The 14,990-nt window shown below is 35.7% G+C and overlaps 1 protein-coding gene and 1 long non-coding RNA gene across 2 annotated transcripts in view; one reads left to right on the top strand and one right to left on the bottom strand.

Moving 5' to 3' along the window:
- Window positions 1–1,480: 1,480 nt before the first annotated feature.
- LOC103509898 (protein fork head) lies at window positions 1,481–5,207 on the bottom strand. The gene has a single exon (XM_008474532.3). The coding sequence runs from the start codon at window positions 4,152–4,154 to the stop codon at window positions 2,901–2,903; it is 1,254 nt and encodes a 417-aa protein (XP_008472754.1). The 5' UTR covers window positions 4,155–5,207; the 3' UTR covers window positions 1,481–2,900.
- A 220-nt stretch (window positions 5,208–5,427) lies between these two features.
- LOC113467751 overlaps window positions 5,428–14,990 on the top strand; it is a 14,059-nt gene continuing 4,496 nt past the window's right edge. Inside the window, exon 1 of the long non-coding RNA XR_003391713.1 lies at window positions 5,428–5,812. This is a non-coding gene — a long non-coding RNA (uncharacterized LOC113467751). The remainder of the gene's footprint in view (window positions 5,813–14,990) is intronic.

Below are 14,990 nucleotides of genomic sequence, written 5' to 3'. Positions count from 1 at the left end.
AAGGATTAAGCCTTTAGATTTATATGAAATCCCTTGTCCCTTGCGATATAATATTGGAGGGATGTTCTCGTACAGAACAATAAATTGATGATTCGTGTAACTGGATTTACTATTAAATGCATGGAAGTTCTGATTTTATTGTCATCCGAAAAAATCTTCTTTGATCGTTCTCTTGTGAGGATTCTTAAATATGTGGATCTAGGTACGTACTCCACTTACAAAATGTACCTACTTATCTGAGATAAATATGGAGCTACCTATGTGAGTTGCAAATGGCTCATAATAATTATATTTATAAAATTGTATGAGTTTCTGTACAGAATGGGTGGAAATTAACCGCTGAATCCTTCAACGACATCACGGCCACAGAAAGTAAGTAAGTACAGAAGGTATTAGAAAGACGTTTTGGTAATGTTCTTTTCTTGTGACTTTGCATCTATAATACTTACTAATGAAGTCTCTTATGGGTAAATTAATGAGTTTATAAAAATAATAGCCGGGAAAACGATCTGAGATTAAAGTTACCTAGGTAGTTTAAGTCCAACTCTTGAATTGAGCAATCTGATAGGTGGATTTCCAACTTTTTAGCCAATCTGAATGGTCAATCCAAGAGTTAAACTGCAACCAAACTTAAACTCAGATTGTTTTCTTGGTCACAAGTTGTAGATTTTTGTTCCTGGCGTTCTCAGCACGGCCGTTGTTGCTTGATAAGTGACTCTTATCTTATCTGCTGGTTATACAATGGTAGCTTGGTTCACAATGGGACTGTTATAATTGCGCCCAGAGACTGACGCATATGCTATTATAAGATGACGCATACTGGCGTGATGAAATAGGGTTGAAATCTGTACCTTGGACTTTGTTTGGTTGTGATTCCTATATGTATAGGCAATTGATAGGACCCCTAAAATCGATGTCGATTCCAATGAAACCATCATACCTCAACCCCTAATATTTAAACCTGGATGCTGTCTGGGATAGGGCCTCTAAATGGTTTTTACCTTGAGATGTTATACGTAGTGTACCACTTGCTTTCACTACTTGCAAAAAAAGTCCCATTTAGAAATTGAAAATAATAAGATCGTTTCTGATTTGAATTATTGAGAAAAATGTTTTCTTTCCTTTTTTATATATTTTCTCTCCACATTTAATTTTACAATTACAATAGATAAATTTTATATTTTTTTGTACACACAAATACACAGAAATGTAAATTATAAATTAGTATTTTACTGAATAGGAAAATAAAATACAACAAGAAATTTGATGAAAATTTACAAGAAGACGATTTTTACAAAACAGCATAGTGTAGAAAAATATTCATGGACAACCAGAGAATGTATCAAAGTTGGAATTGGTCTATGAATTAGGAAATTACCGAAATCACAGTCCGATCGAAATACCTAATCGAGGATCTAACCTCTAAATAGCATACAGCAGCTGTTGGTTATTAATTTTATTATATTAATTTCATTATCCATGTATCAGATTATCCATCAGTGATTGATGCTTAATGGTCATGACTAACTTTTCAAGATATTTCTGGTAGTCCATGACAAGAGTTATTAGTGTGAATATATAACTAAAATAATATTATTTAATTAATGAAAATAAAAATCACAATCACAAATTTGAGTAAACAGGATGGCAATAGAAAGAAAAATTTGGTACGAAAGACTGCAAGTTCAGACGCGAAAGTTGTACATAGATCAATCTTTCAATTGTAATCTATTAGGTATCTCATTTTATTGTTACCTACGTACGAACATAAAGACCAAATTGCATAATATAGGTATAAGATCCTATTAGTATCATAAAATTTGGCCTTTAAATCCTTTAATATTTCATTGGTGGTAGCTGAATAGGACTATCCCAATTATACAGGTATTTTAGACAATTATAATAATGAAAATCCAGATTAGAAAATATAATTATTAAAGTAAATAGTGTAAATACCTACCTAAACCTAAGTAGGTACCTATCATGAAATTAAAGATGAGAACGCGTTCCAAATCGTCAAGTGGGTATTATTTATGAGGGTAAACAAGTAGTGATCCCTATAATTTAAATTAGGAACAATATTCACAAGTTGCTGACTCACAAACTAAGCTTCTCGCCCTGGTAATAAGGTCGATAGATACCCATAAAATTACCTAGACAGGTATACCAACTTGAAACTTTTTTACTTTCCTTATCGAAGGTCAGTTTGTTTTTTGTTTTTCTTTTTTTCGAATAAGGCGTTTTAACTCTGGAATACCAGGTCGTTCACGGCGGTGATGGACATTTTTTAGTGCCACAACACGTTTTTGTTTTCTGAATTATCAGAAAGATGTGTGAAAAGATTTAACAAAATCAGATAACTTTAACCACTTGACCCAACGATTTGACATGACTTTACCAGTGAAAGGAGACTTTTTTTGTGGATTTGAGATTCATGGTCGTACCTTATCTTTATGTAAATACTAAAATTTAAAAATACATAGGTACCTGGTTATGTAGGTAGGTCAATCACTGAAATAATGAGGAACAACAGGGAGTTCCATAGATACCTCTGCTATGGTAATAAGCAATTATTATATCTTCTGGTCCTTCTGATTTGAAAGAATCGGGTTACCTATAAGAGGTACTTACGGTAAGTAAGTATGTATGTATGATGTACTTATATTCTTACTTAGATACCTAAATGTGTTGCGAAAGAACCCTGACTGCAGATAGATGACTTAAAACATTATAGGTAAATTAATTTTCTTCTGGTACGAACAAAGTAATAAAAAAAAGTACCTACCTAAAGAGAATGTTTGAGATTCAACCTATCAGATTTCATAAGCAAATGAGTAACTCACTGTGTTGTTGAGTTAAAGCCAATCCTGCATTGACATGGCCTAGGCTAGAGGGTACTGTCACAAACTGGTGGTTGTTGAGTGGTGATACAGACTTGAACTTTGGTAGTAGGAGTCATTGTTCCCTCCAGTAGAATAACCTCCAGTCATTTCATACATTTTACACAAGTCTATTGATTTGGCACTATCCGCTGACATTGCCATAGCGGCTGACATTGCAGATGCTGATGGTAATAATCTGGACACAGGGAACGGATGATTCACAGCACTAGCACCATATTCCTGTTTCAAATGATGATTGTAATGATCAGGAGGGATTAGATGAGGATGACATCGACCCGATGCCACCATAGCTGCAAGTTCTGAATCTTGCTGATGAAAACTTTGGTGATAAGAGTTTTGTTGGAAATCAGAATGTAACAATCCTGCACTCATTGCATCTTCTTTGGTTAATCCTAACATGGCTAGTTCAGACAGATGAGGTTTGGTCTCTGGTGATTTCTTTCCTCCAGCATCATGACTCTGATGTGAATGTGTATTATGACTATTGTGATGCGTATGATGTGAGTGGTGATGGTGGTGATGTGTAGGGTGGTGATGGGTAGGACTAACACTTTTATGATGCGTTTGTCGAATCACTTCTTTCTTGTCATCTTTGAACCTTTTCTGTCTCCTCAAATAGCAACCATTTTCAAACATATTGCCCGAGTCTTTATGCAACGTCCAGAACGAACCTTTACCAGGCTTGTCTGGCGTTCTAGGAACTTTAACAAAACAGTCGTTGAAACTTAGAGAATGCCTGATTGAATTCTGCCACCTTTGTTGGTTTTGTCTATAGAACGGGAACAGGTCCATAATAAATTGATAAATCTCTGACAAGGTTAACATTTTGGTTGGTGAGTTTTGTATTGCCATGGTTATCAATGAAATATAGGAATATGGAGGTTTAGCATGTGTATAACTCCGCCGATAGGTTTTATCAGCTCTTGCAACACGTTGTAAGGCACCTGGGGATGGTGAATTTTCTGCAAGTTCTGCTCTTCCTGTTGTAAGAGCCGTATTATAACTATTTATACCGCCCATACAGGCTGCATTCATATTACTACTGTACCCCATAGATCCAGTGGACATACAGTTAGGTCCATTCATACCATTGATGCTACCCATGGAGTGCATGTTAGAGGAAAATCCTCCAAGGGGGGTTCCAGTGGATCCACTCTGAGGGGAACAAGAGTTGATGACAGAGTTCATAGAATAGGACGGTGTCATACCTGGAGATCCTAGTGACGTGTTATGTGATAGCATATTCTCCATTCAGGACGCGTTTAGTCCAATCTAATATTCATACGAGATACACAGCAATTATCAAATGAGAAACACACTAAAAGCACAGTTTTTTAAAAAGAATTATTTGATACACCGACTGATTTTGAACAGTAATATTCGTTAATCACATTCTTTAGTTTAGATAATTTTTGGATTTTAATTACCTATTTAGTTTCCTAATATCAATAGTTAAGCTCGATTCTTAGACATGAAATAAAAGTACACTATAATTTAATACTACTTAGTAGGTTTTGTTCACAACACAAATGAATTACCATTCCTTTCAAATGTTATTTTATTACTAGATACAAAATTGATGATTTTATTGGAGATAAGAATGTGACATAAAATTGAAAATTACAATTAAACTTCTTGTCATTCTGTGTTAAGTTTATTATTATGTTTAAATTATTATAATTTGTAAAAAATAAATATCCACTTTATAAGTATGTTAAACGCACACAAGACACGGTTTAAATCTTAGCTGGTACTCACGGGTCTTATAGATTGGGCATTAAAAATTAAAACATTGATGTTCATGTCATTTTTTTTTTTTAAATGGAGATTTATTATTTTGAAAAAATGGTAAATTGTTATTATTGATGTTCAAGAAATTAATAACATACTTGTTTCAATTATTATTGTATCAAACACATAGCACAGTAGGTATGTTGTCTTATTATTTATTCAATGTTGGTTTAGTTCTTCACCTCCACGTTGTTCAAATGTAAATATTTAAAGGAAAACAAAAAATGTCTATTTTAGGTAGGTATTGGTATTATGTCCATCCAACAGGTCTTTTTTTCCACTAGAAAGTTTTAGAAATTGAGAAGGGGTAAAAAAAAGCTATCAACAAAAAAGGAAGAAAAAAAAAAAGAAAAAACAAATACTCGACGTAAAAATGTCTACTCAAACAAATCTCTCACTGATTGAAAAAATAAACAAGAAGAACGTTCCCATTATTTTAGGAAAAAAGAGAGATGGTGAAGAAGAAGAAAACGTCTCCGAGTAAACAAAAAGGGGTAGTTTGTATTTAGATTTCCAAATAAGAACTGAGTACATACAAACTGTAAGTGGTTTAGAGGGAATAGGTTCAACAATATACAATAAACCGCCTTCTTTTTTTATGGTTGCCATGGAGACAACTAATCACAGTGCAGTATACACCCATATATTTTTTATCAGTACATACAAACTCTATGGAGTTTGTTCCTGTTGTTATCAATGAGGGTTCAAACTACTCTTTTTCTAACTTACTCATTTTCTAATTCCTAACTTGGAAAAAAACTGTTATAAAAAAAGTTTTAAAATATCAAAGTAAGAAGAAAAACTGTCAATCTAATACTTTTTCCTCCTAGAATGAGAAAAAAATAATTCGGAGTCGTTTTTTCACAATTATTACCTTGGCAAATTAGTTTGTTTCAAAGATTTCTCTTTTATTTTTAATGAATTTCAAACTTTTGAGTGTATTGTTCCATTTTCTTCAGAAGAAAATCTTTTTTTATACCTACCTTGTGAACTGAACCGAGATTCATCAATACTCATAAAGCGGTGGAATATAAAAATTGTCCCGGGCAGCATGATGACTTCAAACAATCAAGAATTTATTTTCCTGCCTTTCCTTGATCCTCGACATCTTTTGGTAGGTAAGTAAGTATTAATCGTTGAATTTTAAAATAAGTGTAATATCTATGTACCTTTGTACCTAGTTATCATGAAAAGGTCAAGAAAAAATACACTGTTCGCTAAACGGACAGAATGGCCTAAAACTATGTAAATTGAATTTGTGGTATTAGAGTTCAGGCGTCTTCACTAATCTCTAATGTTCATTTGGTGTTTACCTGAATATCTTCACAAGACTGAATAATTGAAGACTTATTGGTATTTACATACATTGTTATAATATTGAAGTTTTGACATCTCCACTAACTCTTCTATTGTGAACCTAAAATTGTGAGAATCGCAGCCCAGGATCATGTAGGTAAGGTATAGGTATAGGCATTACTAAATTGGAGTTCTGACATCTCCACCAATTTCGCGAGTGAACGGAGTATCGGCTTTCAGAATACGATATGCTCTTCCATTTCACAAAAATTGTACACCATCATCATATTTTTGTTCTGTTGTAACACTAATTAAAGTTTTGACATCTCCACTAATTTCAAATGTGAACTTTGTACCTATCCATTTCTAAATAAGTAGGTATTTTGGGGAATCAGTACAGGGTACCTAATAAAAATTTATAGGTATTGGATTTTTAGCGTCTCCAATAATTTTATTTGTTAGCTTCCGTTATAATTATTCATTTATTACAGGAGTAGAAAACTTGAAATTTTAATCTTTAATGTTACCTAATTGGAATTTTGGCATCTCCACTAAATTGAAATTAATAAGCATCGGATTATCATATGTATTTAACTACATACATATGTAGTTTAATTATTATGTACGTATGTAGATATACATAATATATCTATGTATATATCATATGGCCAAAGAACATTCATTCACAGGTACATAGGTAGACAGGTATTACATACTCACTCATTCATTCCTATTATTTATGCATTCCTTTTATCTTTCATTCAAATGTTATTTATCTTGGGTACCTAGGTAGGTATATGCCAGAAAAATAAGAGAAAGAAAAATCTGATCGCTTGTCATATTTTGACCACAATGACTCACTATGAAAGGTCATGTTAGACCCAAGAAAATAACCTTTAAACACTTTGGAGTATTCGTGACCTTTGAAGTGATTCAGACAAAGGACCTTTCAAAGATCAAAATATTAGGTTAGGTATTCATGTTCATTTGAGATATCGTTCAAAAGTCACATTTCCAACAAAAAGGCACGTTCCTGCACGTTGGTGGTCCGATTGTTGTTATCACCTTTGTAGTATCGTTCAAAAGTCACATTTCCAACAAAAAGGCACGTTCCTGCACGTTGGTGGTCCGATTGTTGTTATCACCTTTTTACAAGGCAGACACCCTACCCAGCCCATTTGGCTGGCCTTTTACAATAATATTTAAAGTTTTTATATATTTTTTTAAATTAATTAACACACAAGAAATAAAAAGCCTCAAAAAGAAAAAAAAATCTTTATTTACATACCTATTAAACCAAACTTACATTTTTTTTTTCTCTGGAGAATCTCCAGAATGCTATAGGTACGTAGATACCTGGTAGATACATATTTCAAGCTTTTGTCCCTTTCAGCATGGCACGCAGATTCGTAAAGACAAGTTATTGATGGAGATGGTAATACCAATGAAACAGCAAAGGTGGCTACATTGATTGGCCTTCGTAGCATAAAGCAGCCCCCCGACATTTCTACAATCAGGAAAAACCTCTTGTCCACCCACCCATCCACCATCCAGTGATTGATACTCGAGGCTTTTAGTTCGTAGTGATGAGAGAGTTCCAAAAAGGACAATCCACAGACGAAAACCCTACACATACTGCCATCTATCGTACATCATCTGAAACCATCAGAACATAAACCGACGCATTAAAAAAATTTAAAAAAAAAAACTAATAAAAAAACCCATTTCTAAGGGCTAAAAGAAATTCTTCGTAAAACACATTGCTTGTTCGAAGTTGGCTGAAATTCCACCAGAGAGCGTCTCTGATACGTCGTCCGAAGGAAGCTCCCCCCTCACCCTCACCCCTATTTTTTCACCCTGCCGGATGTGGGTGTGCTATTGATTAATTCAAGACGGCAATGGTTAGAGGGAAAGGAGAGGAAGGTTAGAGGGGAACGGACGAAAGAAGGTTAGAGGAAAATCGACGAAGGGAGGATTATAGAAGAAAGGACAAAAGGAGTGTTAGGGGAAGAAAGGATAAAAGGAGGGTTAGAGGGGAAATAGCGAAAGAAAGGTTAGAGGGAAATTTGGGAAAGGGAAGGAAGAAGAGAAAGGAGAGAGAGAGAGAAAGGAAGGAAGAAAGAGAGAAAGGTCAGGAAGTTCGGGAAAACTTCATGGTGAGATCTCTGGGGTTTGAAGAAGTTCACAGCTGTGTGCTGGGTGATAGAACGCTCGTACCAGGGGCCAATGTGATTCCCGCCCGGGGCGGATATTATTCGGAATGGATAATGTTCGTTCTCGGAGCGGCTGGCTTCCTTCTCTCTTCGATTTTGAGACGATAAGACCTTAGCAGTTTTAGTTCCCTCTATCAAACTTTTTTTTTTTTTAAAGAAGAATGAAAGTAGCTATTTTTAGAAATGAATCCCACTGAGTTGACATAAAAGTAAAAAAATAAACTACATACATTAAATAGACATCGAGTTCCCAGTAAAACCGCAAAACATACGATTACGACGCACCCAGTATCTACAAAGGTAAATACACCACTGTGGTGTCACCACACGGTAAGTAAAGCATGTAGTTAGGTAAGCTCATATGAAAACCACAAAGATTATGAAATTCCGACCAATGTGCAAAGGATATTTACCGATGTTCGAGATACCCGTGTGTTGTGGGTAAGATTAGTGTGATACTTGATCGTGTTCGTGTGGTTAAATTCTGAATTGGTATTAGTGTTAAATTATTGCATGAAAGAGCGAAAGCAAAATAGGTACTCAATTTTTTTGGGTTGCCCAAAGAAAAAAGTGTTGCAGGGGTAGGACTTAGACGGGGTTAGGGTCAGGAGTATAGACTTCTTAGGCTAACTGACTTTTCAGTCCTATTCGGATAGCGCTTGTATTCGGATCTGCCTTGTAAGCGCCAGGCCGCAGTTTCGATTCCCGCCTGAGGCGGATTTTATCCTGAACGCATAATGTTAGGAACCTACTTCGGTTTAAAAAATAAATATACCTAGATAGATAAATAGGTAGGTAATTTTATTCTACCTATAGATTATTTATCCAATAACAATAAACTAAAAAATATGTGCTATGTACAGAATGACCAAGTTAACATTTTCAATTTATATTATTATTATTATTTTAGAACAGGATAAAGAAAATCAAATTTCAAAATTCCATTACAAGAATACTTTCTCGTTAAATTGTATACAATTTCCCGATACATCATAGTGTAATCTAATGTAAAGTACATATTCTCATAGTCACAGAGACAGATAAATGGCATTAATACTGTCAGGAATCATGTTCTAAACTGTTCTACCTTCCTTTGCATTCTTCAAGATGATGGTTTTTGTGGTGATCTTCACTTCCTCTGGACCTCCTGGTGGGAAAGAAGATCCAGATACCCAACATACCAGACGCAATTTCCAACTCTCCGTCTGAAAGCATGACCGTGGAACGTTGCAAATGGAATGACTGTTTGTTGCAATAAAAATACTGTTTGTTGCAATAAAATAACTGTTTGTTACAATAAAATTACTTTTCCTTCCAATTAAATAACTTCGTAGTAATAAAATTGCAATAAAATGACTATTTGTTGCAATAAAATCACGATCATAACAATCAAATGTGTTCAAACATGGACTTTGATTTGTATTTTTCCTTTAGTACTAGTTCCCTATCCCTAAATATGAAGAGGTGTTTTGTCATCTCCACTAATAATAATTTAATTTCATGAGCTCAAATCATAGTGATTTTGGCGTCTCCACCAATGTTGATTTGTTTTGAATGATTTGTTCTTCTCCAACAATTTGTGGTTTCATGTAGATATTAGATCAGAGGTGCTTTGGCATTTCCACTAATATTAAATAAGGTTCATGTCATCATGTGTGTTACATCAAAGTAGTTTTGACATCTCCACTAATGCTTGTTTGAACGCTTACGTACATACCTACATTGGAGAGGGTCGGAGTTATTTTGTCAAATTGACAACCTAATATACCTAAATTTGGTTTTATATTTCATGTATTTGAAGATTTGACAATAGGTATTCCGGCACCTCCACTAGCATTCCAGAGAAAACACATTCCTGAGCGTAAAACTTATACGAGCATCACTAGTTGAAGGAGCATACACTAATTATTATGACACACTTTTTCATCCTGTTGAAAAGAACACAGCTAAAACAAACCCTTTACCGTTTTCTCTAATTAGAAACACAGGCTTCGCGTAACCTAGATAATGAAAACCTAATGTAAAGGCAGTGACAAGTGTAACTGCAGGTATGCTTGAAAAGATGAAAAGAGGGGATGGAGTAAACATCAAGACCCTAATTGGAAACCTTACTGGATACCCAATCCAGAATTACCCGGATGAAGTATAGGAAGTAGGTATCCTCTTTAGTAGGCACCCGAAAAGGAAAACCATTCCTCAGACACTTGTCTAGAAATAAGAAACTAAAATAAAATTAACTTTTCTGAAAATTCGGATAATTCAAAATGGATTCTTCTACGAAAGTCCTGAGCTCTCGGAGGTTTATGTAGAATATTTTCCTTGTACTACTTCGTCCGTTATAACTACAAAGGTAAATACACCACTGTGGTGTCACCACACGGTAAGTAAAGCATGTAGTTAGGTAAGCTCATATGAAAACCACAAAGATTATAAATGAAATTCCGACCAATGTGCAAAGGATATTTACCATTCATATTCATAACTTGGGTGGTAAACCGGAATTTGAAATATTTCCTGCAGTCATGCAACCTTTTCCTTATCCTACCTCCCTCCTTCCCCTTTATCCTTCCTCCCTCCTTACCCTCCCACCCTCATTACCCTTTATACACATTGCACCTACAAAGGTCCTTCCCTTCCTCCCCGATCTGGCAATGTCCTTGGTCTTTGCATTTATGTTGGGACAAAAGCTTACCCTAACCTCCAGCCTCTTTGCTTGTTTCATGGCCACAGGTTTTTATTCTTTTCCAACCACTCATTTGCTCTTCAAGGTTTCGAGAGGAAAAACTTGTGGGAAAAGTTGAGGGTGGTAGTGGGGTGGCCTAGATATACCGATTACGAGAAAACGTAAGACGCAATTTCCAACTCTCCGTCTGAAAGCATGACCGTGGAACGTTGCAAATGGAATGACTGTTTGTTGCAATAAAAATACTGTTTGTTGCAATAAAATAACTGTTTGTTACAATAAAATTACTTTTCCTTCCAATTAAATAACTTCGTAGTAATAAAATTGCAATAAAATGACTATTTGTTGCAATAAAATCACGATCATAACAATCAAATGTGTTCAAACATGGACTTTGATTTGTATTTTTCCTTTAGTACTAGTTCCCTATCCCTAAATATGAAGAGGTGTTTTGTCATCTCCACTAATAATAATTTAATTTCATGAGCTCAAATCATAGTGATTTTGGCGTCTCCACCAATGTTGATTTGTTTTGAATGATTTGTTCTTCTCCAACGATTTGTGGTTTCAGGTATTAGATCAGAGGTGCTTTGGCATTTCCACGAATATTAAATAAGGTTCATGTCATAATGTGTGTTACATCAAAGTAGTTTTGACATCTCCACTAATGCTTGTTTGAACGCTTACGTACATACATTGGAGAGGGTCGGAGTTATTTTGTCAAATTGACAACCTAATATAAATTTGGTTTTATATTTCATGTATTTGACGATTTGACAATAGGTATTCTGGCACCTCCACTAACATTCCAGAGAAAACACATTCCTGAGCGTAAAACTTATACGAGCATCACTAGTTGAGGGAGCATACACTAATTATTATGACACACTTTTTCATCCTGTTGAAAAGAACACAGCTAAAACAAACCCTTTACCGTTTTCTCTAATTAGAAACACAGGCTTCGCGTAACCTAGATAATGAAAACCTAATGTAAAGTCAGTGACAAGTGTAACTGCAGGTATGCTTGAAAAGATGAAAAGAGGGGATGGAGTAAACATCAAGACCTTTGCCACCTAGAACAAATAAAAGAGGTTGTAGATATAATATCTAGATCTGGCTGATTGAGAGGCTGACGAAAAACGCCGACCCCGTCTGTACCTATACACGGGAATAACAGTAAGATAATTGAGTAGGTATTTTCCAAAGGATAAGAGTGCAATTATGGATTTCCGGTGATCATACCTCAGGGTTTTATTCTCGGACCTTATAGTCATCATCAAGAGCACACTATTTGACATCCATTTTTCAATGACGCTCTCCCCTTTCTCTCTCTCCTTCTCTCGTTCTTCCTATCTCCCTCTTTCTCTCTCTCTCACTCTCTCTCTTTCTCTCTCTCTCTCTCTCTCTCTCTCTCTCTCTCTCTCTCTCTCTCTCTCTCTCTCTCTCTCTCTCTCTCTCTCTCTCTCTCTCTCTCTCTTGTGTATTTCTAGGGCGCCATTCGTCTTACAAGTCTAGCTTTTTCATCTCCATGCATCTTCTTCTCCTCCTCCACCCTCTTCTTGTTCTTCTTCTCCTTCTCCCTCTTCTTCTTCTTCTCCTCCTCCTTCTTCTTCTCCTTCTCCCTCCCCCCCCCTCCTTCTCCATATTATTATATGTATCTCCACCACATGTTTCTAATGTTACTTATATCTTCCATATCCCTCTGCTGTATTCCATCTCTTTCATATACTCCTCCACTTCTATATTCTCTTCCATATACTCCTCCACTTCTGCTATGTATATTCACTTCCACAGCTCTTCCCAGTTTGCTACTTTGCTCCGAGCGTGATGTGAATGGAACATTTTGACTTTTAATATAGATTCATATACAGCATGATGTAGGAGAGTCCTTTTTACTTCACGACGCGACGTTGGAAAGTTCCATTTTGCCCTCAGCAATGGGTTGATACTGCTCATGTGGGTTTCAGGAATGAAGTGATATTTTTACTCATTTTGCTCTCAGCAATGATTTGATATTTTTACTCATTTTTCTCTCAGCAATGATGTGATATTTTTACTCATTTTTTTTCTCAACAATTGAGGGATGTCGCCCAAAAAAAACAAGACTGATGGTCCTCAGAAACCACAAACAGATTATTTTCTCTGCTATTCATTCACCTTGTCCCTACTTACTTCCCCTACCAACCTACAAAACAATATGATTAGAGAATTTTTTAGGAGGTCACTTTATAACTGCTAAGGTCTTGGTGATACGTAATATTTAAAACAAAAAGTAAATTTATACCCAATTAGGTTTGTCTCAGGCGTTAATTATTCTAAAAGTTTGAACGTAAATACCTAATAGTAAAAAAAAAACGGCTTTATTATTTATTCATTCCAGACATCATTAAATTGGTCGTTAAAAGAGAACTTAAAGGCACAACGAGAGCTGTTCGAAAAAAAACGTCACCTCGCTGAAAAACTAATTAAAAGTTGTTTTTTATGTTGAGAGCTAACACTCATTGAACAGCACAGTGGGTGAATAACAAGGAGAGAAGTAGGAGAGAAAAGGGAAGGAAGAAGAAAACGGGGAAGAATTAAGGAAAGAAAAAGAAGCAAGACGGTTAAATGAAGTGAGAGGAATCGGAAGGAGGGAGAGGAGATGGAGAAAGGGAAAAGGGAACAAGAATAAGGAAAAGGGGAAAAGGAAGAGAAGAAGAAAGCAAGACGGTTAAATGAAGAGAGAGGATGTGAGGGAAAGAGAGGAAGGGAGAGGAGATGGAGAGAGAGGGAAAATAATTGGGCCAGGGAGGGAGGGAGAGAGAGAGAGAGAAATAGAGAGAGAGATGGAGGGAGCTCATTTTATTGTGTTGGAGCCAATAATAATGAGTCAGACACATTTCTCACAATTTCCCCAGATACGTACGTCAATACATGGAATTCAAGAAGATAAACTTGAAAATGAAATAATGAATTGGCCCTTGCAATTTAATTTGGTAAAAAAAAAAACGAATTAATGAGAAATAAGGAATTCAAAAGGAATGACCATATTGTTAAAACGATTAATAGGGGGTTTTTTTGAGGGGCCAAATTCTCAAACAATTGGGACGGAACCAACCAAGCAACAATTCTTTGGAAGCCTCTCTAAATCCGCTGTATACTCAGTACACCAAACGAAAATGCCCAACCAATATAAACGAGCACCATAAAACAAAAATACCCCACTTCTTTTATAACGGAATAACTCAATGTTGACTTCTGTTACGCAAAATGCAAAGAAACATCCAAACTTTTGCTAACATGAAGTCCACATGAGTCTATAAGTCCCGGGGAAAGTTCTGCCCAAGTTAATCGTTTACCACCCATGCACAAAAGAAGAAAGAACTGCGTCAAAAACTTCCACGGAAAAGTCAAATAATTGAAAAACTTTTTAGTGACGTCATACCCCCATATGGAATAATAATAATAATAAACTTTTGGTGAAAGGTTTTCAACCCATAATTAGGCCGAGGACAACTTTGAGAACTTTCAAGTCAAATATTTGTCTTTCTCCCCGTAAACCAACAGCGGAGATACCTAATATAGAAATTCCATTAGCTGATGGGGACCTGGGCCTACGTGACTAGAAACTTGTAGCACATTCACCTATTGTGTGTGTTTTGAAAATTTAATATACATACTTTGAACGTTGTGAAATTATACAAGGTATGTTGTAGATAGCAGCCGAATGGCTGGTTGTGTTTCTTTGATTCGAAGACGCAGGAAATAATCTACATTTGAGCTCTCATAATTATGTACTTTCTCGAGCTTTTTTGTTAGTCCTTACACATACATACCTAATTATTTAATTAAGAGTTATGTACATTATTTTACCACTTTGGGGGGGGATGTATAGAGAAAGGTACTAAAGGGTACCACTTTGGGGGGGGATGTATAGAGAAAGGTACTAAAGGGTACCACTTTGGGGGGGGATGTATAGAGAAAGGTACTAAAGGGTACCACTTTGGGGGGGGATGTATAGAGAAAGGTACTAAAGGGTACCACTTTGGGGGGGGATGTATAGAGAAAGGTACTAAAGGGTACCACTTTGGGGGGGGATGTATAGAGAAAGGTACTAAAGGGTAC

Source organism: Diaphorina citri, unplaced genomic scaffold, assembly GCF_000475195.1.
Source record: "Diaphorina citri unplaced genomic scaffold, Diaci psyllid genome assembly version 1.1 scaffold25, whole genome shotgun sequence".
NCBI lineage: Eukaryota > Metazoa > Arthropoda > Insecta > Hemiptera > Psyllidae > Diaphorina > Diaphorina citri.
This window is presented reverse-complemented; position numbering and strand designations above follow the sequence as displayed.